Source organism: Betta splendens, chromosome 6 (genome assembly GCF_900634795.4).
Source record: "Betta splendens chromosome 6, fBetSpl5.4, whole genome shotgun sequence".
NCBI classification, from domain to species: Eukaryota; Metazoa; Chordata; class Actinopteri; order Anabantiformes; family Osphronemidae; genus Betta; species Betta splendens.
Window position 1 is genome coordinate 16775242 of NC_040886.2, and position 25795 is coordinate 16801036.

The following is a 25795-nucleotide window of genomic DNA, read 5'->3' on the forward strand; positions in this document are numbered from 1 at the left end:
ATAAACATTTCTAAGTTCTGTGAATGGTTAGAATGAACACCATGATGGGAAAATGAATGGCTTGCGAAAAACAGACAGGATGTGAAAGGCTTTAGAGTGAAAACATGTAGGTGAAACCTTTCGTTATGTCTTTATTGAGGCTCACTGCGGTGATGAGACAATCTAATCTACCAGCAAACCTCTGGATAAACAGGTGTAATATGAAATTCCATACGTTGGTGCTGTAATTCACAGATTTATTTGTTGACTTTCTGCTTTATGTAAAACGCGTCACGCGCTGACGTTAATTACCCATGATGCCTCGCTGCCGCTATAAAAGCTCCGTCCTGCGGCTCTTGGTCGTAGTCGCTGTTGGACAGCTGCGTATTGTTGAGTGGCCCTGCGCACAAACAGTCGAGCCAGGGGTTAAAGCCGCAAAGTTTATTCTTAGTTTACGGATGGTGAACTTATCGGTGGAGCTTTTGTTAAACAGTAATTGCTTTGGCTGCCGTAAACGTAAAGACCCGTGTTTGCTCGAGGCTACGATGCTGAACGCAGAGGAAAGGTAGGAGCAGCGGATGCTAACCTTCTAGAAACAGCAGCGGGACGTTGGCGGACTGGGCTTTTTCCTGATATAAAGTCCACTTTGTTTATGTATTATCGTTATTGGCCTTTGGTAAAACAGTCTTGTCGCAAAGAATAAGCGGAACAGACAACGAGAGCTGAAGAAGAGCTGAGCGGTTGTAAACAAACAGGACGGCTTATTGTTTGCACATTTGTCAACTGACCAACTAACTGTAAAGATCATTTAGTGTTTTATAATAAAAGATGTAATTCTTAGAACATGTCATGTTTAGTTTCAGTTTACCCACGTTTATAATTATAGACTAGTTTAGGAATTTATTTATTTCATTTTTCTTTTCATTTTTCTTTTGTTTTTAATCATTACATCCCACTGAAACTCTCCTTTAACTTTAAAGGAGCCCTATATATGAATAGGTAAATACACTATAATACGTGTTTAAGGTTAAATGTGCTAATGATTATTTTCCTGATAATAGTTGTAGAATGTATTGGTTGTTATAAACTGTCAGACAGTAGTGAATGATACTTCCTAAGAACCAGAGCTAATGCCTACAGATGTTTTGTATTCTCGGACAGTCCTAAATTACTATCACCATTGGAGGCACTTTTCCAAGCTAGCAGTGCCAGTGAAGCTGTGATGTGTGACCTAAAATACAGCCAGAGCTTCGGTGTCTGTGTGACTTCATTGTGACGTAGTGCTGTGATTTTGTACTTAATGTTCTGCTCAACATCCTCGCGGTTGAGGGATTTTGGGGATTTGTCCTGGCGTCTGCACATTGTAATTGTAATTCTGATTTATTACACTATGGGTGCAATTTGTTGTTAGTTGCTGTTAATAAGCGTATAAGTGATAATTTGGCCCGGCTGCTTTTCAGCCTGGGTGTTTTTGTTTTACACACAGGCTGTGGGTTTATCATCTGACACGCAGAGGATGGAGAGAGCAGCCTATTGATGTGATGACAATATTGGCTCTCTGACTGTCAGCTGAGGGCATCAACTGGCCTACATCAGCCTGGTTGCATAACCCCGTCCTGTCTGCGGGTTCACTTCTCAAGCATGATAACGGAACAGTAGAATTTATTGGTTGCAAACTCATCAAATTAAAGAACAAGTCCACACTTGGGCAAAGTCACTAATGGTGCTGTACTTGTTGTAACTAAACCGATACCAACGATGAAAAACAAGTTTCAGCCCCCCTCCCTCATGTTTTTGATTAAGCAGCCTTGTAGGCAACTGCTGGTGTTGTTGGCCCAAATGCAGTACGTTCAGGCCTTTAATGTGGCGCCCCACAAGTGCTACCGCGTAGTTTGGTTCCGGACACGCCCTCTGTGCTGCTAGACGAGTAGCTGGGGTTGTTTACTGTTCAAGCTCATGGCTTCATTGCAGGCAATAAACACGTAGACTCAACTGTCCTGTAGAAAAACTGATGCTTTGATGCTGTTGTGTATTTATTGCCGCAGCCTTTTTCAAGCTGCACCAACAGAGCTGTGAACTGTCCTGTTATCAGTCAGATTCCAGGATTTTTTTAAATTTATTTTTTATATTTGCTCTTTTTTCTGTCTAGCGATGGCGCTGCTCCTGCTCGGTTTGACAACCCAGGTCACGTGCTGATAGCCTGCTTTCCATGACTTTTGTGTATATTTGAGCAGCCGGGGGTCAGAGTAACAGGTTCTGACAGCGATACATCATCTACACGCAGGTTTAAGAGCATGTGTCCCTTTCCTGTTTCTGTCTCCACATCTCTGCTAAACTTCCTCCTTTCCCTGTGTACAGCGTTGTTTGTGTCTCCAGCCTGAATCATTTACGCCACCATCTAAATTCAAAAAGCATGTTTGTGTTGACAGTGTGGATTTAATTTCAGCTTTTCCTCATTACTAAGCTGGTAATTATAGTGGTAGATGCTGGTTTGCTGAGCTTCGCTTTACTTGGACGAGCTTCCAGAGTGCTTCCTGTTTTGGTCCAGTTGTGTGTGTGTTTTGGCTTTGGACCAAACTCTGCCTCAGCAGCCAGTGAACTCAGGCCATTTAACCCCAGAAACAATTCACCTCAATCAGTTCTCATAACAACTCACAGCCCAGGAAGAGCAAACTGGCAGTTCAAGGGCCTACAGAAACGTTTCCTTGCATACAGACACTCACAGCCCCACCCTGAACGCAAGAATCAGGCCGTGCTGCATTTGGCATCTTTGAGGCTCACCTTAACACACAAATGGTGGCATATCCGCATAAAGCAAACTTGGTGTTTACTTGCACAGAGTCTGTTTCGTGCGTCACACTGACCTTCTTGTAGAACGTAACCTATATTCGCTTCATGGAACGCCGCTCTGACCTGTTGGGGACTCAGGGCTGCAGCGGCGTCATGAGATAGGAGGGTGAAGCGCTGCCTGAAATGTCAGAGGACAAGAATGTTGCCCTTCAAACCGAGCCGTCCCTTCCATCAAGCACCGCCTCCCTGTCAGTCTGTGAAGTGGAAAGCGGAAAAAACACACTTGGGTCTTGACACTTTGACGTGCGTGCTTATCTGTTGAAGCCATCATTTTCCAACCCGCTGTCCTCAATGCACATCAGCACATTGTTTCTGTTAAGCAAAATAAGCTAAAAATGCTGTAGATTTAAAATGATAAGTCATAATCATAAAAACTGATGCATGACATAAAATTACCAAAGCAGAAAATTTGAGTTCCAATTATCTTCTTTTTATGTTAATGCATTTATAATAATAATAATGAGCAATGTTACTGAGACACAGACAAATAGGTGATTAGTGAAAATGTTACTTTAGGGGCTGAGAGTGATCTGAATACTGCAGGTGCAGGCGTGGATCCTGCTGTGGGTCGCTTGTATGTTGTTGCTGTCAAGTCGACGCTCCTGTAATAATGAAATGTTTTGCGTCGCTCGCTCTCCTGCCGTAGCTGTGCAGATCAAGTTGTCCAGGTTACCTGCTTGGTCTGCAGGGGAAACATGGCCTCAGCTCCTCCCTTGTGCAGACAGAGGTGCGTGTGGTTTCTCTGCTTTATCTGTGGGACTGCACTTTTGACGAACCCGAGGCCGGCTCCTCCAGCTTCGTCTGATCAGCCTGTCTGGTAATGTGAGCTGGCTGTTTTATGATACTCAACCACCCCTGTGTTATTTAGGGAGGTGTTTACAGATCATATGCTTGTTTATCCTGCGCGCCTCCACCTGATGCGCCGCCTGTCAGGAACTCGGGGCATGTGTTTATAATAGGCTTTGGTTTGCTCTGCGCCATAAACTGCTGGTGATTCCCCTGCAGAGTCGGTCGACTTGGTAGAGATAAGTCATCAGTGCCTCACCCTGTGTGCTGCCTTTGTTGAGCTGGAGGTGTGTATCCAGCCAGGCCTGGTCCTTCTCCTGGTTGCCTGGCAGATTCTCCAGTCTGATGCAAACATTACATAATGGCGACGCTGAGAACCTAAAAGTGTAGGAGTTGATGCCTTGCGTCCCATCGGTTGTCCTCTGTGCTGTAACCTGTCAGAACAGGCTTTGTTTCTGCTAATTACAGGGACACGCTTAATTAAGCAGAGCTGGTTGTGTGGCTGAAGGAACAAGCGAGCAGGTTTAGGCCGTACCACCCCTTGTGTGGCTGAGATAAAGATGCCCGGTGGAGATTTCTTAGAAGGACACCGGTTCTTTTTAAATCCCAAGCTCTTCCTGTCCACATCACACAATGTACTTTTAAAAGCCGTGCACAGGGTTTAAGCCTTGTAGGGCAGCGTTCCACTATCACTGTGTGTCAATATAAGGCCATTGCAGAGCTGTTTGCTGACTGTAGGTTTTTAAATACAGTGTGGTTAATTGTTCATGTACCAGACCAGGCTCAGACTCGGTGGGTGACCCTGTACAATCTCTCCCTGCAGCTCCTGGTTTGCCGGTTTGTCTCGGCTACCCAGCTCCAACCCTCAGGCTCCAGGGCCTCTGTGGTGCTCCTGATGCCCCTCACCCACAGCTGAAGATCCCGGGTGGGCGAGGGACTGTCAGGGATCACTCTGTCGGTGTGCTACTACACAAGGTGACAGTCCTCATCAAACATGTGACACGCACGCGCACTACAATAACACAGCATCCGTAGAAACCAGTGAGCAACTGCTTTGTCAGTTGGTCGTAGCGCAAATGTTCAGAAGTGTTACATGAATGTAAACTGACTAAAAATATCAGAATTAACACAGGTGATTAAAATCTTTTTTATTTCCAATTAAATAAATTGTCTGACATAGATGTGTAATTATGAATGATAGAAGCTCTGGCACTGTAAGCACTGTAGACAGTAATTGTCATAAGCGTTTCATCCCTCAGAGACTCGTCTGACTCACTGCACTCAACTACAGCAATGCATTGCTAATGAACTGTGTTCTCTCACTTTTGGAAGTTTAATTTTTTTTAATAAAGCTTAAAATCCTTTTAATCTGATTGCTCATTTCCAACTGCAGCGGATTTGATGCACAAGTGCTTTCACTCACCTGATTCCACCTGGTCCCCTCGATTTAAGTGATCCTGCAGTGTCTTTGTGCACGTGTGTCAAGTTGAACCCCAGGCATGTGACTGACTGTCCTCAGGGGATTAGAGATCAGGCACTGCTGTCATTTAAACATCCTCAGCGCAACTTAAACATCCTTTCAAATGTTTCTGCTTTTCAGATTTACAGTGGCATCAACGTTGTTCACATTCCACCTCACAAGACATTGACATAATAGTTACATCTTGTATTGGTTGTCCAGGCAGTAATTAAATCCACCATATGTAAAACAGATCAAGCTTTGATAGGTGATATGTCAAACTATTTTAGTTCAGCCTCTGTGTGCTGTGACTGTAACTACTTCCTCTTTACATCAGCAGCTCCTTTTATCCTCAGTCATCTGATTTCTAAAGTTTAAAGTGATCACAGTGTTTTGGATAACAGCAACTTTCAGTTTCATTTGGATGGAAACACTAACTCAACCTGCTGTTGAGCCACATGCCTGTATGCGACTTGTGATCAGCTGACCAGCGAGCGCTTGTCTAGAATTCTTCACTTTGACTAATGAAACTTCAATGAAACTTTACTGATCACTTACTTTTTTTTCCCACAATGTGTTCAGGATGAGAAGTTAACGGTGACACAGTCCGCTTCAGTGCCCGGGAACCCGTCTCTGCTCCACTTTCACTACCAGCTGAGTGAGCGCCGCTCGGCCTTCTGGGATACGGCGTTGTCTGAAGACAGCCTGTATCTGGAGGTCCCGGCCGGGCCACTGGTGGAAGGAAGCAAGGAGGGGTAAGCGACACCGCCTTCAAACACATAAAACAGCACTTAATGAGAGATGGGCTCATTACTTGATGTCCTGCTTTTTAATTCGCTCAACTAAATAAAATAAATAAAAACAGTGTTACTTAGAACATCTGTTTAGTCTCAAAGCGAATGTGTGCGTAACATTCCCTGAATGTGAAATGTGTTTAAATAGATGTACTGCCGCCCTGCCGGGTCTCGTCCCTCAGGCAGAGCGAACCCACGCACCATGTGCATCTGATCTGTATGTGAGAGACTTCTTGTTATCCCCCGATGCTACCAGTGTTCCCAATTAAAAGAGATGCTAATAAGTATCAGTTTTTATTGGCTGGCTTTGTGCTGGGCTGGAATCGATGCCGGGACAGAGTAACCTTGGCCGCCGTGGGCACAGCGCCAGTGCTAAGAGCAGCCGGCTTCGCAGCTGCCACTGCATTATTATGTAAAGTTGCAGAGCTTATGTAAAGAGAGAAAAAAAAAAGAACTTGAGCATCATCACCACCTCTTGCTCCCTCCGTTCACCAACTGACTCCGTCTCTCCCTGTCTGTGTCACCCTCAGGCTAACGGCTCTGCTGGAGTTTGCAGAAGAGACGCTCAAAGTTAACTACGTTTTCCTGTGGTTCCACAAAAACAGAGAGGATCGATGTAAGAGCCTGTTATTTTCATATCTATATTATATATTTGATTTGAAGGTGCAAACATCTTTAACAAAGGACACAATTGTAAATTTGAACTGAAAGCGCGCTGCCTTAGGAGAAAATGTGGTTGTGATCCGTTGGACCAGGTGACGTAGGCTGATGTTCTGTCCTTGTTGTGACTCTGTCTTCCTCCTCCCACCAGTGACCATCATCAAGACGTTTCATTACATGGGCTTCGAGGTGGTGAAACCGGGCCACCCAATGGTACCGGCCCGGCACGATCTGGCCTTCATGGTTTACTCTCTGGAAAACAGCAGCTCAGACGAGGAGTGACGTCCACGCCTTCTCCCTCTCCCACCCTCACTCTTTAATTTCTCCTTTTCAAGTCTCAGTCTCCTCCTCCTCTGACTTTGAGGTGTCGGCCTTTTCTTTTAAATAGACGTCTGACTGAAGGAGTGATTGAGCGGCTGCATTTCCATGTGACAGTGACACCCAGGCCTCTCACCCCTTTTCTTTGCTGAGGATAATTTGAGACTGGAAAAACAAGGAGCTGGAACTAAATGATGCATTGTGGATTTTAGCTTTCTCCTGCTTGGTGGCACCTTTCTCTGCCACATTAGTTTGAGTCGCCATCAACAAACAACTGTTTGACATTCAGGAGAGGTTTTTGTTTTACATTAAAATTCAGCATATCTCTCCTCCTACCTACGAAAGAGACCTTGGTTTGTCTTTGCATGCTCTGCTCCATGCAAGCTCTGCTGGTTGGGGGTGAAAATGATAATTATGCATCTGGTATGATTGTTTTGCTTCATAAAATAGCTGAATGGAAGCCTGATCTGTTACATTTAAAAGTAAACCACGTGTAATCGTTTCTTTACGCTGCTTTGTGAGTATGTAAGGCGTCATTCCAGCACGTTCAAAAAAATAAATCTTTCCACAAACGTTGAGACACTCGGTTCGTTTGCAGATGTTTCAAAGCTAGAAAATGCTACGTGTTCAGAGAAACGCCTCCTCTTCCTCCTCTTCCTCCTGTGCTGTAATCAGCCTGTCAGGCTGAGGATTTGAGTTCTTGATGAGACGAACCTGGCCCTGCTGCAGAACCTCTTCCAGAAGGTTTAAATGCGCGCGTTATGTTTTTCAAACTGGTTTGTTTTGTTGCCTTTAATCAGATTCCATAATTAAGCATTTAGCCACCGTCGTTTTAAAACCCAGAACATCATTTAACAATTGTTTCTAAGGAACTTAACAGAATCTTCAAAGTGTCTTAATGAATAAATTGGCATCTATATGATGTGTGACATATAATATATCCTTGTTTTGTTGGTACGAGAAAAGTTTGGTTTTGCCATTAAGTGAAAATTGAAAAAATAACTGTAAAACCAGGATGTAAAACCTTTTGATTTTTTTTGTCATACACATGAGCATGTACAGCAGTAAATGTTAAGGAACCTGGGTTTCTGAGAGCGTTAGACTCATGTAATGTATGGGAGGCAGAAACAGAGCTTTGCTGAGCTCCAGCCCTGTTGAGTCCTAGTATTATCCTGCACCAGTTGACCTGAGCTTCTTGTGCCTAACAGAGGAGAGTGCAATCTTTGAACTCGACAGTCTTACTAAGGAATGTGTCTTTTCGTGCTTTCTTTTTCAACCCATGTAGATCCATACGTACCCCACATGCTGTTGAGAACCCACAGCACTTCCTGGGTTTAACATATATGCAATCAGACGCAGGAGGGATCCTGCACGGCTGTCTTTTGCTTTCAGTTTGTGGCATTTAGTCCAAACGCCAAAGAATCCACGCGTCCACTATTGATTTAAATCAACTGCTAAAACTAGAATGGTGTAAAGCAATATTGAAGGACATTCCCCAGACCAGCCATACATCACACCTCAGAGAAACATGATGCTAGTCTGTGCTTGTGTTCAGATCATCAAGTCTTCATTGCTACTGAATGAGCCCTGACTTTAAGCTGTTAGGAGATATGGATTTTCTCAGAGGTATATTTTTATGTATGAATATTTCTCAAATGTTTGTGATAGTTTAGAAATGTTTTTTTCTGTTCTGATTAGTTAGCAACCATTCAACGACAATCCACACTTGTATACTTTGAAGTTGTTTTGTTTTTCAGGGGAAAAACAATAAAAGTTGTCATACAAACGGGCTGTTTCAGTTGTTTTTTCTTAATTGTGGCTTTGGTTACATCACATGTTTAGCTCCAGGCCAAGATGGCAAGAAGGGTTGTTTTACAGTTAACACATGCAGAGGGAACAGTACACACAGAGGTGAGCCAAGGTGAAACCAACAAACCAAATGGGAGAGCTTCAAATATGATGGTGCAGTAACAGTGGCAGAGATGCTGAGATTATTGGGGGAAATAAAAGTGGGTTAATTTCATCTGGAGCCTCTGTTTCAGCTCAGCTCCAACCGGCTCGGCTGACAGCCTTTTACTGCGGGCCTCTCTCCCTGGTCAGATGATGTGCAGGTCTATTTTAGAGCTGGGCCACGATGGACTGAGCTGCATTATGTCTGTCTGTGTTCTATAGCTGTAACCTGGATTTAAACCTAGCATCACATCAGCAAACAACAAATCTGTGAGCTGGGTCTCCAAGTCCTGTCTTTGATGTATTAAAATTAAATTATTATAATTATTTGTTTAACTTGTTTTTTACTTTTAACTCTTTCAGTATTTTGCACTTGGTGTCATGTCATCACCAACAGACGTCTGGACAATTCATTTAGTTTCTATTTATATTTGACTAAAACAGGGATGAGCTATGATCTGAGGATTCCCTCCTCTTAGGTTTGTCATAGCTATTTGTGTGTTCTCCTCCAGCAGCAGCACTTATGTCACAATGATGCATTACAAACGTGAAGCCAGGCACTCACGCTGTGTCACTAATCCCCTGGACTAAAAGGCAAGAGGCTCATAGTCCTCCTCTGGCCTTAATCGTGCACTGCCTTTACATAAAGTCACCTCAGAAGCAGGGTGATAAGCGGTTACGGCATTTCTCAGAAACTGCCCGTATGTCCTCTCATTGCTGCACAGTGTTTGGGTTAAAACCAGCTAATCTCTGAAGAGATGCTGCACTGGGTTTCATGTTAAATACACTTTTAAGATGACACGATCACTGGAGGTTTTGTATCAAAGCAGATGACTTTCCTCGGCAGATGAAGTATTTTGAGCCTTGTAGTATTTTTCCCAAACACCAGTCCCATTACCATATTTAGCAGTTGCTCAGAAGCTTTCAGTCACGTTGCATAACCATCAGGTGATGTGTCTGAGACAGTAGCTAAAAACCAGCTCCGTGTACTCTGGTATTATAGCACTGAACCAACACTGCAATGACCTGAGCACCGGTCTCATTAACAATATGCAACTAAAAGGAAACCAAATACAGGAAGTTACTTTTAAATCCATGAACTGTAGAGTTTGAAACAGATTAACTGAATTTTATTGAATAGTGTCATAGTTAAACAATTCAGTTTGTTCTACTACTATATATAAGCACTCTGTGAAAGTTAAACACTAGGAAGTGAGTCAATGATGAATCGTTTTATTTATAGAAACAACACAAAGACACCTGAGATATCCATCTCTTCAGACACAAGCTCATTCATTCTCATAAAGTAGAAAAACCCCATCCACATGCCGTTACTTGTCTTTCTCTTTCTGTTCCTTCTCTTTCTTGTCTTTCTCAGCTTTGGCCTCTTCGGCCTCATGCTTCTTGATCAGTTCCTCCACTTCCTTCAGCTTCAGCACCTTGATGATGGTCTTGCCATTCTCACGAGTCAGGGTGGCGATCTCCACTGAAACAGACACGTGCACAGGCACAATGTAAGGGATCTGCTGCTGTAACAGGCAACCCAAGATCCAGAGCCTTGAACTGAGCTTTTGTGTGGGATGTTAATTTTGCAAGAGAAGATCGTGTGTAAGTGCCCTCAGGTGGCAGGGAACCATATTCCTGAGGCTGAGATATCTGACTTGCACTAAATCTTCTTTACGGACAAGTTCAAGTTAGGTTTCTGTTTACAGTTGAACTTACCTGTTGTAAAAACAGGTTGTCCTGGTATTGACGCATTAGCTGGTGTCTATCTCACTGTGCAGAGTCCAGGTAGACTTATGTGCATATATTTCATGTCCACAATCAAGCCAAAGAAATCAGACCACATAGATAATTACTGGTGCCTGTCTAGTGCTTTCAGTGCTAACATTCACCAGTGTTTGTCTACGAAAATCAGGAACCTGTCAGTCCATAGTCCTGAAAGAGAAACTGACAGGTTGAGTATTTACTCTATGGTTGAGTCTGTACCACCTCCAGGGGGATTTCTGGCATTTTTGGTTTCTAATTATCCCTCTGTTGTTTGGCCAGTACAGTCTGAACATGAAGAATAATTAAAGCAGTCACTTAATATTATAGTCATGCTAAAAAGACACTGACATTTTCTGATAAGGAAAAGGAAAACTGCAACGGGGCGTGTCAGTCTGAGCACCACCTTTCACATTACTCTTCTAGTCACTGGACCCATTGTATGCTGCTTATGGGTTTTCAGCTGACTGTTTCGGTTTGTTGGCTGTATGACCATTAAGGTTTTGCTTTTTATGTCTCCCTAGAAAAGTCATCTTGATTTTGTGACATCGCCGATAAGTAAAATACTAAGATCTGCACCTTTCTCAGCAGACAGTTTGCTGACGTCCATGGTTTTGTTAAGAACTTTGATGGCAAGGGCGAGGGCTGTAGAAAGGGTCATCTCTCCCTCCTTGTAGTCCTGCTTCAGCATAGAAACAGCTGCCTAGGTGTGAGCAGAGTAAAATGAAAAAATGAAAGTCAAATTATGAAAAAAATTATTAAAATGAAAGCAATTCTCAAACTGATGCAGAAGAGAATTTAAACTCTCTGTCTAATGTTTTCTGGAGACTTTTTGTGTTTCCAACGTTTTCCTGAGCAGCGCATTGTAACATGAGCAGCTGTGCTAAACTTGCAACTGCTCATGTTTCTGTGAGAAGAATAGCACTCACACAATGCTGTGTTACAGTTAGATGCCCTGAGCCAGAAAAGTGGGACACAGTGGTTTCTGTCATGGTGAAATGCAGCTGCACCCTCTAGTGTCAGCAACAGTCTGCACATCTACAACATTGCACTGTTGTTTTACTCCAGGGTTAACAGGATCTGTGACACACATCTTGACTTACAGCACTGTTGTTTCCGATGCAGGTGGCCTTCCAGCCGCCATAGTTTCCACTCGGGTCGCTCTGGTACAGCTGGAAGCCATAGTGTTTATCCCAGCCTATGTAGAGCAGCGAGACTCCAAATGGACGCTTTCCTGTGAACACAGACACCCAGTTACAGAACAATTTTAAAATAAAGTGTTATGATTGTTTAAACAGTGATTTCATCTTCAACCAAGTTGAACCTTTATTCATCTGTACATGTACCTCCAAACTGGGTGTAGGCCTGTTTGATGTCACATAATGCTGTAACCAGCTGTTCACAGGGGATTGGCTCCTGGTACTGCAGCAGGTATCTGCAACACAGACATAGATCATCATATTGTAGATTGTCTTCTAGGAAAGTAATTTGGCTGCTGCAAAACCAGGGCTAAAACTCACCTCTGGGCTATGAGCCTCAGCTCGTTGGTCAGTACGTTGGCATCTGATGTGATTCCTGCCACACTACATGCCATATCTCTGTGAGATAATATGATGGGAAGGTGGAAAGTCAGTGTATGATAGACAGTTTAGTTTTTTAATGTAATCTAATCACTTGTGCCAATCACAGGTTCTTACTTTACTTACTTAATACAGGGTTAGAAAGTTGAGAGTATCTAATGCCCTTTTTGAGTTGCAGATCACTCACTCGTTTAATTTGTAGATTTTCTCTGAGAAAAACACTTCATCCAGCAGCTTGTGGATGTTTCTCCTTTCAGCAGCCAGCAGCACTCCATCATTGGCCAATATTCCCAAGCAGGTTCCCGCGTGCCCGATTGCTTCCATGGCATACTCAACTTGGTACAGGCGCCCTGCAAATAACACGCAATGCTCAGTCAGTACCAGGGCCCGAGCACAAATGACTGAAAAGGCAAGAAACAAAACGCTCAAAACAGTTCTTACCCTCTGGTGAGAAGATGGTCGTCCGTGAATCATATCGGCGAGACTGAAAATAAAGAGAGATGAGTCCACACAAGACACATTAGATCTTTGGTTAATAAAGCTCTAATAACAAGAGTGAAGTGTTCTTGCTAATTAACACGTACATTCTACTAAAAAAAATATTTTCAAAAATAATAATTAGCTTTGTTTGATAAAATGACTCATTGGGGATAGAAGTTTAAAATGTTTCAGTTTTGTGTAGCTGCAGAACATATACACAAAGTAAGAAAGAGGCCAGACAGCGCAGCATCAGCAAAAATCCAACTCACCATTCTGAGAGGCTGTGGTCAAACGTGACACTGCGGAAAACAAACACGAAAACATATGACTGATTCTAAAAGCACGGATGTTTACTGAAGCTAACCAGCTAACGTTAGCTTCACGCTAGCCATTGAAAACAAACAGATTTGCTTGGTCATCTGCGGCGAGTTGTTAAAGTGAAACTAACTAAAACACATTGAATTTCCTCCTCAGTGGTAGACGGTGATATCAAATCATTCCAGTTTAAACTCACACCGATCAAAATTAAGACAAATAATAAGCAAATACAAAATTTCTTGAATTATGTTGACGTGAAGCCCACTTACTGTTAGCTAAAATAAAGATGAATCGACTAAATTTAAATGTTTGATAATTTCATGCTTAGATACAAACTAGCGTCTGCCCATAATTGTATCACTATGCAAAACAGGATTTAATGGAAAAATAAGGCAGCATCATAAACATTACGGCGCTTACCGCTTGAAGAGAGTTCCCAGGGGCGCGTGATGATGACGTCACAAGCAGGATATCATGAGAATATCAAAGATGCGCCGGTTTCTCCTGAAATAAGAAAACACCACAGGTAGTAGAAGTAAACATACATATAATACTTAAGTGAAAGTGCAAACAACTGTTTTAAACAGGGCTCCAGTAAAAAATGGAAAAACGTCATGTATTTGTGAAAAAGCAAAATACCGACTTAATGATTTTGTATTTTTTGGGATATCTTTCAAAGTCAAAGTTTAGATCATCAGATCATCATTATTATTATGTAAATGTGCGAAGCGTTAATGCAAACATGAATGGCCTCATTAAAGTCATGTTGATTTATACCTATTTAGTCATGAGGCCTGTGCTCCTTATTAATTCAATTCAATTTATGTTTTTCCTATTATGCCTTTAGGACATCGTTGCTAAACGAATTTACGGTGTTGCATAAATAACCCAACAGTATATAATGCATTTAAAAGCACTAAATACGTGGCTTATTATTCGGGGTTTTCCTCTTTTTTAGTAGGAATACAGACTGTGTAATAAACAATTTTGGCCGTTAGATGGCGCATTGTCTTCAGTAAGTCGTTAGCAGGAATCCGATTTTGTTTCTCAGGAGCAGTGTCAATATACTGAGGGTTTCTTTTATTCTAATCAGCTTGTTGTTATAGGTCATCAATCAAGTAGATAATGACCCATCGGTATTTCACCAGATGAATGCCAAGAAAATTCACTCAGATATCGGAGATGCCACATTTTTCTGTTTACTGGGACCAACTACAGAGTCAGCAGTCATTAAATGAACATTGAGATGAGATTGTTTGCATCATAAATCAGCTTTCCTAAAATAATTCTACTAAATATACTTATTAGAAATCACATGATGAGATTCCAGCGCTCGCTACAACAGTGGATACAGTACAGTGCAGCTCTGTGGCACTCTTGAACAGGACTCTTTGTTTCTTGTTGAGGTTTTCCTCTCAGTAAAACAGGCCTGCGTTGCCAATGCCTGGCAATTTACCTTGAGATTATCAACAATAATCACATCCTCACATTGTTCCCTGAGAACTGGCGCAGTGAAGTGGAGAACCGTGGCTTCAACACCTCAGCAAACAGCTCGTAGCACCACTCTGTTTATTCACAGACGAGTTAGGTTAACGGTTCAGCCCGCCCCAGCGTCCGCAGAGGAGCATATCCTGTTCAACACACTTACCTTCTTAAGGCCTTCGACACCGGTGTCACATTGTTCTCGCTGCAGACTATAATTTCTAACATTTGAGCTGAACCCATAACATCTATTGTATTACTTCTTAGGGTAATGTTTAATACAACAGCCACTGTGTTTTGACACACAGGCTTTCAGCTGCATGATGGATGTGAACTATTCAATCTCCTCCAGCCTCTAATTGTTCAGTATGAGTGAAGGAGTTTATGTTGTAATCATGCTTAAATTGCCAGAGCTGAAAACCTGCTCCAAAGGGATTTTAAAAGCCTCCAATAAAACAGCGGAGGCAGAAGATGCTGGCCAACCAGCAGTCGCCCTGAGGAGGGGGAAACCAAAGAGTTGTACACTGTTTTCCAGTCCTGTTCAGTTTCACATACATTTACATTCATGTGGTGTTAAAGTGACACAAGTAAAAATGAGTGTGATGATATTACTAATGGTGTCTCAGCTTTTAAGGCTGAAACAGGTCATCGGTTGTTCCAGGTTTTGTACAGATGTGCCCCATTAATCATAATTAATTTACAGTAAGCTCCATTCAGTTTTGTTCTGTGTACCTCACCTGTACATTCATCAGACAACGGTGACGCAGGCCATAATGACAAGAAGAGGATTTTGAAATGGTGGCATATCCGATGTGGTTGTGGTTTGAAACTGAGACTTGTTTCACACTTAACATCTCAATGTGTCACCAGACAGAACTGAAGTCATGTTTAATGGTTCAGTCACTTTGAAACAAAGGTGTAAAAAAACAAGCAATTTGAGATTTATGCTTGTACGTGCTTCTACCGCCTGCTGCCATGGCAACAAATAAGCAGCAAAAGTCACTAATTAGCAGAAAGTCTCTGGTTGGTCAGAGGAGGGCGCCTCGTCTTTCTAACATGTCACTTTGTTGTTCAGAAAGCTTGAAAAAAATCCAGCAAAGGTGTCGGTGCTGAAACCCCGACCGGCCCCTTTGTTGCATCTGGCTTCTGTTGAGAGACGATTTTTTTCCATCTATCTCAGTTTTCTAGTTGACAGAGGAGTCCTACTGGTCTTCTGGCTATACTCCCCACTCTTTCCAGTGCATTGTCTGCATCGGCCCCCCTCTGCCCTCAGCTACTGTCACTGGTATTTAATGTGAAGCTGCTGTCATTCTGAACACAGGCGCTGGTCTGAATGTGCGAGCCGAGGGCCCCTGGACCCGGAGTTGGATTCCAAATTTCAGGGCCGAAGGGAGGATTTCCTTTTCAAAATGTCTGGCTGATAAATATGTCACCAGGCTGGAAACCGATCCCATGAAAAACAGGTGGGATGTTTTCAAACCCGCCACGAGTGTGTGTGATCTGTTTCTTCCCTCATACACACTGAAAGGCCGGGAGTGTCCATCCACTGCCAGCAGAGGTGTTGCCTGTCAAGAGTAAACCACCCAGGGGCAATTTATCTGAGACCTGCTGCTAAATCTCCTTTAATTAGATTCACCAGAGATTCACAGTGTCTGTTATTAGAGGGTTATGTTTCACTTTGCACGGCCCTGTTGGTAAAAATGAAAGAACAACTGCCTCTCAACGGACAAATCTATTTTGACATAAAGGTGCATTGATTCACTGGGAACCTGTTGACAACTCATGCCCTTAAGACAAAATACTTATGATGAAGTCCCAGGACTTCTACATCACTGCAATGATATCAGTTCAAACGTATTATAATTATTATAGAACAAGGTGCAGGTAATGGGAAGGGCTCCAAACCTGTAAATAAATGTTTAGGCTTGTGGCAGCAGTACCTGTGAAATATGATTCATATTATCATATGTGTTGCGTTGCTTTTTGTGTGTGCGTGCGTGCGTGCGGGTGTGTGTGGTGGTGTGTGTGTGGGGGGGGGCACTCGTGGCCACACCCCGCCCGCTGAGTGACACTGCCTCATTCTGACGTATGGCACCACGTTCGCGGTGTTAAAGAGAAACCCACGCGAGTCCGCTGCGAATGAGCGGCTCCCACTCGCATCACCCGAAAACAATTACTGTCGGGAGAGCCCTCCCTCACCCCTCCCCCCCCTGCGCTCACGCATATATAGTTCCCTTCGCACGGCTCGCGCTGACGCGCAGCGCGGGTGCACGCGCGGCAGCCTTTGACTCGCCGCCGATCGTGGACGGGAGGAAGAAGGAGAGCGAGCGCGGAGCGCAGAGGAGCTGCGGGAGGCGGCGACGTGACGTGACCGGAGCACTCGCAACAGGAGCTGCCGGGACTGCGACGCACAGAGACGCTGGGAATTTACAGACAACGGGATCCTGTTTGAGTCGATCTGGAAGCGCGGAGGAGCCGGATACGCGGCGCGGGCTGTTACGCACGACAGGGCTCCTCTGCGGTAAAGGCTCACTTCGCTTTGGACGGCTGGACGGCTCCTCCTCGCCAGAGAAGGGGCTTTTTCGCCGGGAGGGAGTGGAGGCGCCGTGGAGGAGGTGAGCCGCCTGCACGCTGTTTACGCCTGGCTGTCAGTGGCTCTGGGGAGCGTCAGCCCCGCTGTCAGCGTCGGCTGCAGCCTCGGAGCGCGCACCGCGTCGCGGAGCTGCGGGTCCGTCCTACGGGGGGCTGCGGGGGACCTCCCACCCGCCCCGCACCCGCACCCGCACCTCTCCGCTGCGTCGCCGCCGCCTCGGTTCGCTGCCACGCTCTTTTTCTTACATAATGCGTGGATGTGCAGCTGCAGACGTTGTCCGTGGGTGATTTCGGGCTGCAGCCTGCGTCCGTGGAGGCGTCACGGCGGCAGGGATGACCGTGACGCACTGGCCTCGTTGGACGGAGCGGCGCAGGGCTCGGTCCGTCCATCCGTGGAGCAGGTCGGGCCCATTGGCGCAGCGGGAGGGTCGACTGAACGCGTGACGCGGCGGGGCTTTGTTTTCGTGTCATTCACTCCATCTCCGTCCATGTGAGCTGTGACGGACGCTGGGCGCGTTTGTCGTCACGCGCGGAGGGCTCTGCTGCCTGGTCGACGCCAGCTTCAGCCCTTTTATCACTGCTGATGCTGTTATGGATTAGGATCGGTCGTCACGTCTGCGTAAAGGGTCACGTGATCACAATCAATGCCTAACAATAGCAATTTCATTAATTATAGATGGAAACGAAAATCCCTGAGTCGTTAGAAGCCCTGTTGGCAAAAAGGACAAATGTGAAGCTGTGACCTTAAAAACCAAGATCAGAGCTGAAACAAAGGCTTGAAATGAATAGAATAAACTGTGATCTAAATAGCTACTCTATTAGGCTGAATTCAACTGAGGTTTGGACTGTTGTTGTTTGTATGCTAGAAACCGATCAGGGGTAAATACTGTAGATGATGAATTTGCAGCGACGTTGCAGGAATCTCACTTTGACAGTCAGGTTCAGTCAGAACAGGCCTGGCAGCTTCTCCCAGACGGGGTCAAAGGTCACTGTCCATCAGCCCAGAAGCTTCTCCAGCTCAGAGACGCAGCTGCCGGGAGGAGCCCCCTCCACTCCGTGACAAGTCAGCGCTGCCTGAGGCTCCACAGTGATGTCACTTTCAGCAGACCCCCCCCCCTCCCCCAGCACAGCTTCAGTCAGAGGCGTCTTATATTGTGATGTCAGCTTAGCTGACATTAACATTTCATTCAGGTTATCGCGTAAGCGGCGAGTCCCCTGAGATCAGGACTGAGCACATTGCTCTGACAGCTTCAGCTGCTCAGCGGACGCAGCGAAGCCGTGGAGACGCTCAGTGACGACGCTCAGTGACGACGTCGCGGCAGAACCCCCCGATCCACAGCGGCTTAGTGTGAACAGGCATCACGGCGTGGGCCCCGCGCAGGCGCTGGAGCGGCGGCGCTGGAGCGGCGGCCTGTTGGACACGAGCGTCTCCTGATGCAGCTTCCTGTGGCCTCAGGCCTCCGCCGTCGTCCAGCCGCCGCCTCCCGTCTGTTGTCAGGTGTTCATTAGGCGTTCACGAGGATGCTCGTCAGCTGTGTGTACAGTATCTGAAGGCTGTGACGCGTCCCTGAGGTCGGGAGCCTCTGCACTGCCAGCGAACGATGAATCTGTGAATGAGCAGATTACAGACGTGGCAGCGCAGCCTGAAGCCGGTTTACGCGATCTTCTATTGACCGATTTTTCAATTTTTTCCCAAACATCCAATCACTTTTCCTCCAGATTTATTATAATCTGCTTTCTGTGTCTGTGTGAGATCATGGGGATAAGCTTGTCTGCAGGTTCCATCAGTCCACAAACACACTGACCTGCATGTGTGCACGAATGCAGCCTCTGTCAGAGAGACGCACTCCGAGCATCTGCTTGGATGGAGGCTGATGCGAACATCCATCCCAGTGTCTCAGTGCATTCAGTCCTTGTGTCCCCCATTGTTGCACGGGGTTTGGCTTCGGATCAGAACCAGCTTGGTAATGAACATGCACATTATTCTGTGAAGTCCATTATGCTGCATTTAGTCCAGGCTGGTAGAGTCGCCAGTTGTGTTTGACGGATGTTTACTTAAATCTGCAGAAATCGTGTTTTATTTTTTATTAGTCGCATTAACTGAGTTCCACCTGAAACGAAGGACGAAGGGCTCAGACTTGCTTTTTATTTGCTGCAGCTGGTCGCGCTGTTGTGTTCTTCAACTCGCTCTGGCACCGACGCGCACACATCTGCACTGCAAAAGACAGCAGGCGCCCCGGCGTCTGTAGCGTTTCGCATGCTTTCTGAATCTCGACACTCCTGCTGTGGAATCGGACCTTCTTTGGCTGCCTGGTTCTGGACGAGGTCGTCTGGCGACCCGCTGACCTCTGACCTCTGTGACCCTGTGTCACAGCATCTTCATGTGTCGAAGCACATCCCACCACCGTAAAATCCCTCGGCTTGTTTTCCTTTTCAAAGCGTCATCCATAGTGCAGGTTAATTTATAAACACACTTTCATTGTCGCTCTTTAAAGAACATCTAAACGCTCTGAAACAAAAAAGGCAGTGGGAGAGAGAGTCAGCAGCTGTCTGACTGCATCACAGCCTCCATGGCTTTGGTTTGTGAGTCCTGTATAATATCAGACGTGCTTTTGATGCTCTGCTGAGGCTGCAGCTGTTTGTTGCTGTTTGGGTTCAAAGCCTGAGCGCTCGGTGAATCTTTGCGTCTATTATCTCTATGCTGCGTTCGCTTGACCTCGTGCTACGGCCGCCGCCGCTCCAGGCGTGGACGCAGCTCTGCGAGGCCTCGTGACGGCGTCTCGGCTTCGCATCCTCTGCCTCCGCCCGCACGGCTGGTGACGGATGGAGAGGAGGAGACGACAGGAGGAGCGCAGGCTGATCAACTCGCGCCTTCACAGATTTGGTCCATTTCTACACGTTGAGCATGTGTGACCCATCATTAGGTTGTGACTGAACTAGTGTGAGTAATAACATCAAACGTCAAACCGGGATGTCGGACTGTGAGCTGGGACCTCTTTGTTTCCAAACGAGCACACAAAGGGATCGTTGGGCTACTTTTCTCGGTCTGCTGTTGTTATGATATGAATGATGCCCAGAAAGGACAAAACATGTGACCTGTTTCTTTTTAAGAGGTCAGACTGAAGCGTTACTTAAATTCTCAGCTCGAACCGTGACCTTTGCACCTGGATGTCCATTTGAGGAACCAGAACCACAGAGAACAATGGTAGGATGTTGTGCACAAACTGTAAGATATCACATTCCTATTCATTCCCACCTGCGCCGTGCGGCCGCGGAGCCTCCAGTTCTGGTTCTGGCCTCGGTGGCCAGAACCAGAACAAAGCCGTCTGCATCCAGACTGGGTGTGGCACCGAACGGGCCCGAGCCCTGAGGACCGTCGCTCCTGCTCGTCTGTGCTCATCATTAGTCATTGTCCGGCACCGGCAGTCAGTATCAGTGCTACTCTGTATTACTCTGTATTTTCCTTTTTGATTTCTCTCCCCTTGGTTCCAGCTCTCTCTGTGCGTCTCTTTTCTTCTCGTGGCTGTAAAAGCTTAGTCATTCAGCCAAGGTTGTCTGAAAGTGGCTCTGTCCTGCAAACTGTCCTACTTCCGCTGTCGAGGCTCCAAATCTGGGACGCACCAGCATAAATGTAGCAGCAGGTCCCGAAGGAGGCGTCGACCGGACAATGCAGATGTTTTGCCTCCTGTCGGGGTCCAAACCTGGTGCTGCCTGACTTTACCGGCTTTAAATGGCAGCTGTGACATCAGAGGTCGATGGCGTGAGCGATGGAGCAGCTTCACTTCTGTTGCGTTTCATTTTTATTACTCGCTTCTTGTTTTCAACAAAAACTTTAACCAGGAGGTAGAATTGTAGAATTATTTTAAGAATGTTTTTCAGTTATTAAACAAAATGTGCTTTGCTTTTCTTTCTTTCTTACATTTTACATGGTTGGAATATTTGGGTTTGGGAGCTTCTCTGTGGGGTTTATTTTACGTTCTGTAATTATAGATGCACAGTAAAGTAATTTGTAAAAGCATGAACATACTCACTAATGAGAACAGTCAATGTTAGATACAGCCTTGAAGCGACGCTCCTCGTTTGGATCCTCATTAGCTGGTTTCTGCCTCGTTTTGCTCCATAAACAGACTCATAACAATAAAGACCTGCAGCACAGACTGTTACTCTTTTAAATATATGCTAATGGGGCAACTGTCAGCACCGGCTTAAGGTCTGCGCTCATTCATTCATTCATTCATTCATTCATTCATAGCCAGACTCTTTCACTCAGCCACTTCATAACAAGGGTCTTGCTGATCATCATCAGAGCAGATGTGTCTTTAGACGGTTCTCCTGCTGGTCGTTCACCAGAACAGTGACACCGCATCGTAGAGGCAGGTCTTCGTCCGGTCCTTTCATTACACAGTAAGAGATGCAGCCGGGGTGGAGATAATGTTGAATAACAAAGAAGCATGTTTTCTCACTGTATTTTCTGATTTTTTTTAAAAATATTTTTTCATTGGGGACAAAACTATAACCCGGAAAGAGTTTCTACTATAAAATAAACACACTGTCAAAAGAAGTGTTAACAAATAGTTCCCAAACAGGCGGCAGCAGTTCGTGAGTTCAGCTCTGAGCGACTGAGCTCGGCTCTGTGTGATCTTTGCAGCTGTGCTGCTAATGAAACGCTCCGTTTGCTCTGAGGCAGCAGACGCTTCGCCTGCAGACGAATCGAGCGGCAGCATCAGCATCAATGCAGCCTCTGTGGAACAATGATGAAACGAGGCGCTCTGATTGGCCGGGAGCCGCGGAGACCGGCCAGCCATTGGCCGGTGGCCCGGCAGCAGCCGCGCGGTTGGCTGTCGTCACGGACCAGGAAACGCCCAGAGTGGGAGCGTGTGTGTGTGTGTGTGTGTGTGTGTGTGTGTGTGTGTGTGTGTGTGTGTGTGTGTGTGTGTGTGTGCGCGCGTGTGTGCGTGCGTGTGGAGCGTTGACGGCGCGTGGACGGAGCGCGGGTCAAGGTGATTCAGTCACAGCAGGGTGCGAGCGGCCCCCGCAGCTGCAAGGGGCTTCATCATCACACGTCCACTGCTCGAGGGCCGGACGTGGCCTCGAGCATGAGGCAGGTTCACTGGTGTTTCATGTAGTGCTGAACAAGCATCTGCTCACATGGTTGTTGTCACTGTGGATGTTAAAGGCTTTTACCATCCAAATGCAGTGATACTCTGTTTAACACTGTCTAATTAACTTATTGAGATGTTGAAGTGGCCTCCACTGTGTCTCCATTGTTCTTTTCAGTTTCCAAACAAACGTCTGATTCTATTTTTGTTGTCATCTTCATATATTGAGTTTGTCACAATCGTTCATTATAAAAACAATCCATTTGTTCCTTTTAGTACAAATCTGTTTTTACTGCCCACGGGCTCCTGGGAGCCTGGATCTGTTCATTGTTGAGGGAAATTTAAATCTCCCACCTTTTCAGTCCACCTCCACCCGGCCGACAGATTAGGTGGTCGAGACGAAGCAGCTGCCGCCAGAGAGAAAACAATCGGAGTCACACGCTGGCCTCTAAGTGGATTTGGTGGCTGGATGAGAGGGAGGGGGAGGTGTGTGTGTGTGTGTGTGTGTGTGTGTGTGTGTGCGTGCGTGTGTGTGTGCGCGTGTGTGTGCGCGTGTGTGTGCATGAGTGTGCCTGATTACATTTGCCTTTTGTTTTCATGAAGCGTGTGCTGCCAGGACTGTGCTGTGATCTGCTCCTGCCAGCGCTGGTGTGCGTGTGTGTGCAGTAACATTTTAATGATCCGTGTGGGAAACTGGGTCGGTCCACCAGCGAATTAATAAGATCCAGTAAAGGAATGAAGCATTTGAGTGAACAAATAAATAATAGCAAATGTGCGAGAGCGACAACATCAACAGTAAACCATCGCAGCACCAAACATGAGTGATCAGCGAGGATGGAGATGCTCCAAACTCAATGAACACAGGCCACAGTAGATTCAGACGTACATGACTGGAAATGAAACAACATGTGTTAATCATCCATCCATCCATTCGTTTTCCACACCGCTTAATCCCATATGCGGGGTCACGGGGGGGCCTATCCCAGCTATCTATGGGCGAGAGGAGGGGTGCAGCCCTGGACAGGTCGCCAGCCCATCGCAGGGCTGCATTAATCATTTCATCTATTAAACAGTGGATCAAGGTCATGACATCTTACATTAAAAGAGAGGAAACGGTCACTTTTGTGTTCCTCCTCCTGCTTTTGGAGCCGTCTTCCACTGAGCAGGACGCTGATTCACTTACGAGAAGCTGAATGGGCTGAAACCTTGGGCAGCGTCTGACCGGACGCCGACTGTGGAGCACGATGAGTCAGTCACAACCTCCGTGTTGGATCGAGTTAGACTGGCCGTGTACCTAATAAAGTGGCCAGTGAGTGAATGTGGTCATATGTAATAGGACTGTAGCTCCCGCCCTCAGACCGAGGACGTGTTCAGGGTGAAGTGGAGCCTCTGTCACTCAGAAGAACAGCGCTTTCCTTGTGTTGGAGGAAGAGGAGAAGGCGCTCTTCCTCTCCTCAGCTCCGTCCCGTCCGCACGTGACTTATTGATGAGGGCGGGATCATTGCTTTCCTGCCTCCAGCGCAGATTCACACACATCTCCTCCATTATTCACGTCTGTGTTGATGTGCGTGAAGATCCACACGGTGCAGCCGTGTCTGCGCGCGAATGCTCCAGGAGATGATGATGATGATGATGGTGTGTTTGTGTGCACCTATGGTCACACCCTGTTTTCAGACCCGTAGGCTCATACTTGTGGGAGATACAGTTGGCGTAATGGCTGCATTCTTGGGACTAAATAGAGTGTACCTAATCCATGTCACTGATACCCCCCCCCCCCCCCCCCCCACACACACACACACACACACACTGGTGCTGAGCTCATGTCTTCCCTCAGGGCCTCTGTGGAGGAAGCCAACTGGTGGCCGACGCTGCATTCGGACCCTCCGTCTCCGAACGCGTCGCTGCTAAATGTCACCATGCGTCTGAATGTTAATCAGAGCGAGCTGTCGGCAACGAGGACTAATTACTGTGTTCATTACTGCCTGAGAAGCTCTGACATCATGTGGTGGGGCTTTGGAAATATGGAATTTGACACCACGTTCGTTTTTCCCCTCCTCTTCCATTCTTCTCTCCAGTTTAAGCCACCAGCGTTTTTTTGTTTTTTTTTCTAGCTGACAGAAAGCAGACGTTTGGTTTTAAAACATCCTCTGAGATGTTTTGGAGGATCTGCTCCAGTCTGAGTCTGAGCGCAGCTTGTTTGTGGGGTTTAATCCTCGCAGGATTCAGCTCCTCTGCATGACGGTCATATCTAATCTATACAGGATTGGACTGGGAGGGCAGAAAGGGCGATTTAGACTGGGCCGTTGCCATGGTAACCCCATGACCAGGGATAATCGCTGGACCGGGCGTCTAGTTTCAGGAAACGCATAGTGAGATGCTTTTTGTGTTTTTGTAGCTCAGTAAATAGGATTTTTGCCTCGAGCAAGCGTTTGATCAAGGCACTTTACAATGGAAAACAAAACACGGCCGTATAGAGTTCTACAGAAAAGCCAAACGATCCCAGCGAGCAGTACCAGGAAGTGGTGGGGAGGAAAAGTCTCCAGCAGAGTCAGGAGCTCCATCCCTCATTTAATATATTGCTCTTTTTGTTTTCTTGTTCTGAGTTGCAGTAAATGCTGTGCGATGGATGGTGGCGTGAGGAAGCACAGCTTTGCCTGAAAGGTCTTAAAGATGCATGATCAGTTAATATATATTGGATAAATGTGTTTGGTTTGGGTTTGAGGCTGTTCTTGCTTTGAGTGAGTAACTCCAACCAGCTCAGCTGATCTCATTGAGGTGAGACGCTGACGTATGACCCCGAGTGGACTCGTTGTCGCTCTAAAGAGCCTTTTGCATCCGTCTCTTAGCCTCCGGGGTCAGAACTGAACTCCGCTCCAGCGCCCGATTCATTCCTCAATGATGGGATGCAGCGGAGTGTTCAGCGCTTGGTAACAATCACTTGGCCACAGAGAGGAACTCTAAAGCTGTTAGTGTAAGTCAGAGAGCGTTTCTGTGTTTCTGCTGGTGGTCATCACAGCTTTTAGGTTGCAGAACCAGTTCAGGAACAAATTACTCTGTGCATAGTTTTGCATTTGAGCTTGTTGTGTAGAGAAAAACAGCATAGATCAGTTAAATCAGAAATAATCAGAGCTGAGGATAGGACGAGCTTCTGCTGATCTTTTTCCGGCTGATCGAACCAGGAAATGATTCACGTAGAGGAGGCCAACGCCACACATTGAGGCCTGCGGCTGAAAGCTCCGAGGTGGAAGTGAAAGTGCTGCGTTTTCTCCTCGCCTCTTATCGTCTTCGTTTCAGCAGCACCGAAAGAGGACCTTGAAGCGTCTTCCCCTTTTCCCTAATTGGAGACTCATTTCCCTTCGGATGGCGGGGGGGGGTTGCTGTGGTTGAATGAGGACTGAGATGAGCAGGATGAAGGCTTCTTTGTGTGGCCAGTCGTCCTCAGAAACGCTAGCAAGCACTTTCCTTCCCGACACACTTCATGACACGTGAACTCAGCGTCTGCTGAGTCAGAGGTCGAGGCCGCCGCGCTTAGCTAGCTATTTTAGCCTTGAGCTAGCGTCATGGCCGCCTGCTACGGCCTCCGCGCCCTTTGCTCTTGCTCCGTTCGTCCTTGGACCGTGGAGATGGTGACGCTTCCTCTTCTCGTCATTTACGCGACGCCGCTTCTCCAGCAGCGCGTTG

General features: G+C 46.2%; 3 protein-coding genes across 14 annotated transcripts in view; 2 read left to right on the plus strand and 1 right to left on the minus strand.

Moving 5' to 3' along the window:
• The first annotated feature begins 331 nt into the window (after positions 1-331).
• Positions 332-8632, plus strand: oaz2a (ornithine decarboxylase antizyme 2a). Its single transcript, XM_029153925.3, is given in 6 exon segments — positions 332-544; positions 4439-4508; positions 4510-4590; positions 5657-5829; positions 6399-6484; positions 6680-8632. Coding segments are annotated over 6 exon segments (648 nt in total). The 5' UTR covers positions 332-437; the 3' UTR covers positions 6811-8632.
• A 1381-nt stretch (positions 8633-10013) lies between these two features.
• On the minus strand, positions 10014-13439 carry psma4 (proteasome 20S subunit alpha 4). Of its 2 annotated transcripts, none has more exons than XM_029154808.2 (9): positions 13362-13439; positions 12893-12922; positions 12585-12627; positions 12331-12493; positions 12084-12161; positions 11910-11998; positions 11667-11797; positions 11143-11266; positions 10014-10282 (listed from the first exon to the last, which is right to left on the minus strand). In XM_029154808.2, the coding sequence occupies exons 2-9, from the start codon at positions 12893-12895 to the stop codon at positions 10128-10130; spliced, it is 786 nt and encodes a 261-aa protein (XP_029010641.1). In that variant the 5' UTR covers positions 12896-12922; positions 13362-13439; the 3' UTR covers positions 10014-10127. The 2 variants fall into 2 exon arrangements, with proteins under 2 accessions (XP_029010641.1, XP_029010642.1); XM_029154809.3 differs by lacking the exon at positions 13362-13439 and adding an exon at positions 13211-13328.
• Positions 13440-16547: 3108 nt separating this feature from the next.
• The window catches only part of LOC114856831 (unconventional myosin-IXAa-like), a 70005-nt gene continuing 60757 nt past the window's right edge, over positions 16548-25795 (plus strand). For 10 of the 11 annotated variants that reach the window (XM_029152604.2, XM_029152608.2, XM_029152609.2 and 7 more), the window contains exon 1: positions 16548-17038. In XM_029152604.2, the coding sequence (XP_029008437.1) occupies positions 16563-17038 (476 nt within the window). In that variant the 5' untranslated portion in view covers positions 16548-16562. The remainder of the gene's footprint in view (positions 17039-25795) is intronic. The other variant, XM_029152613.2, reaches the window with a different exon arrangement.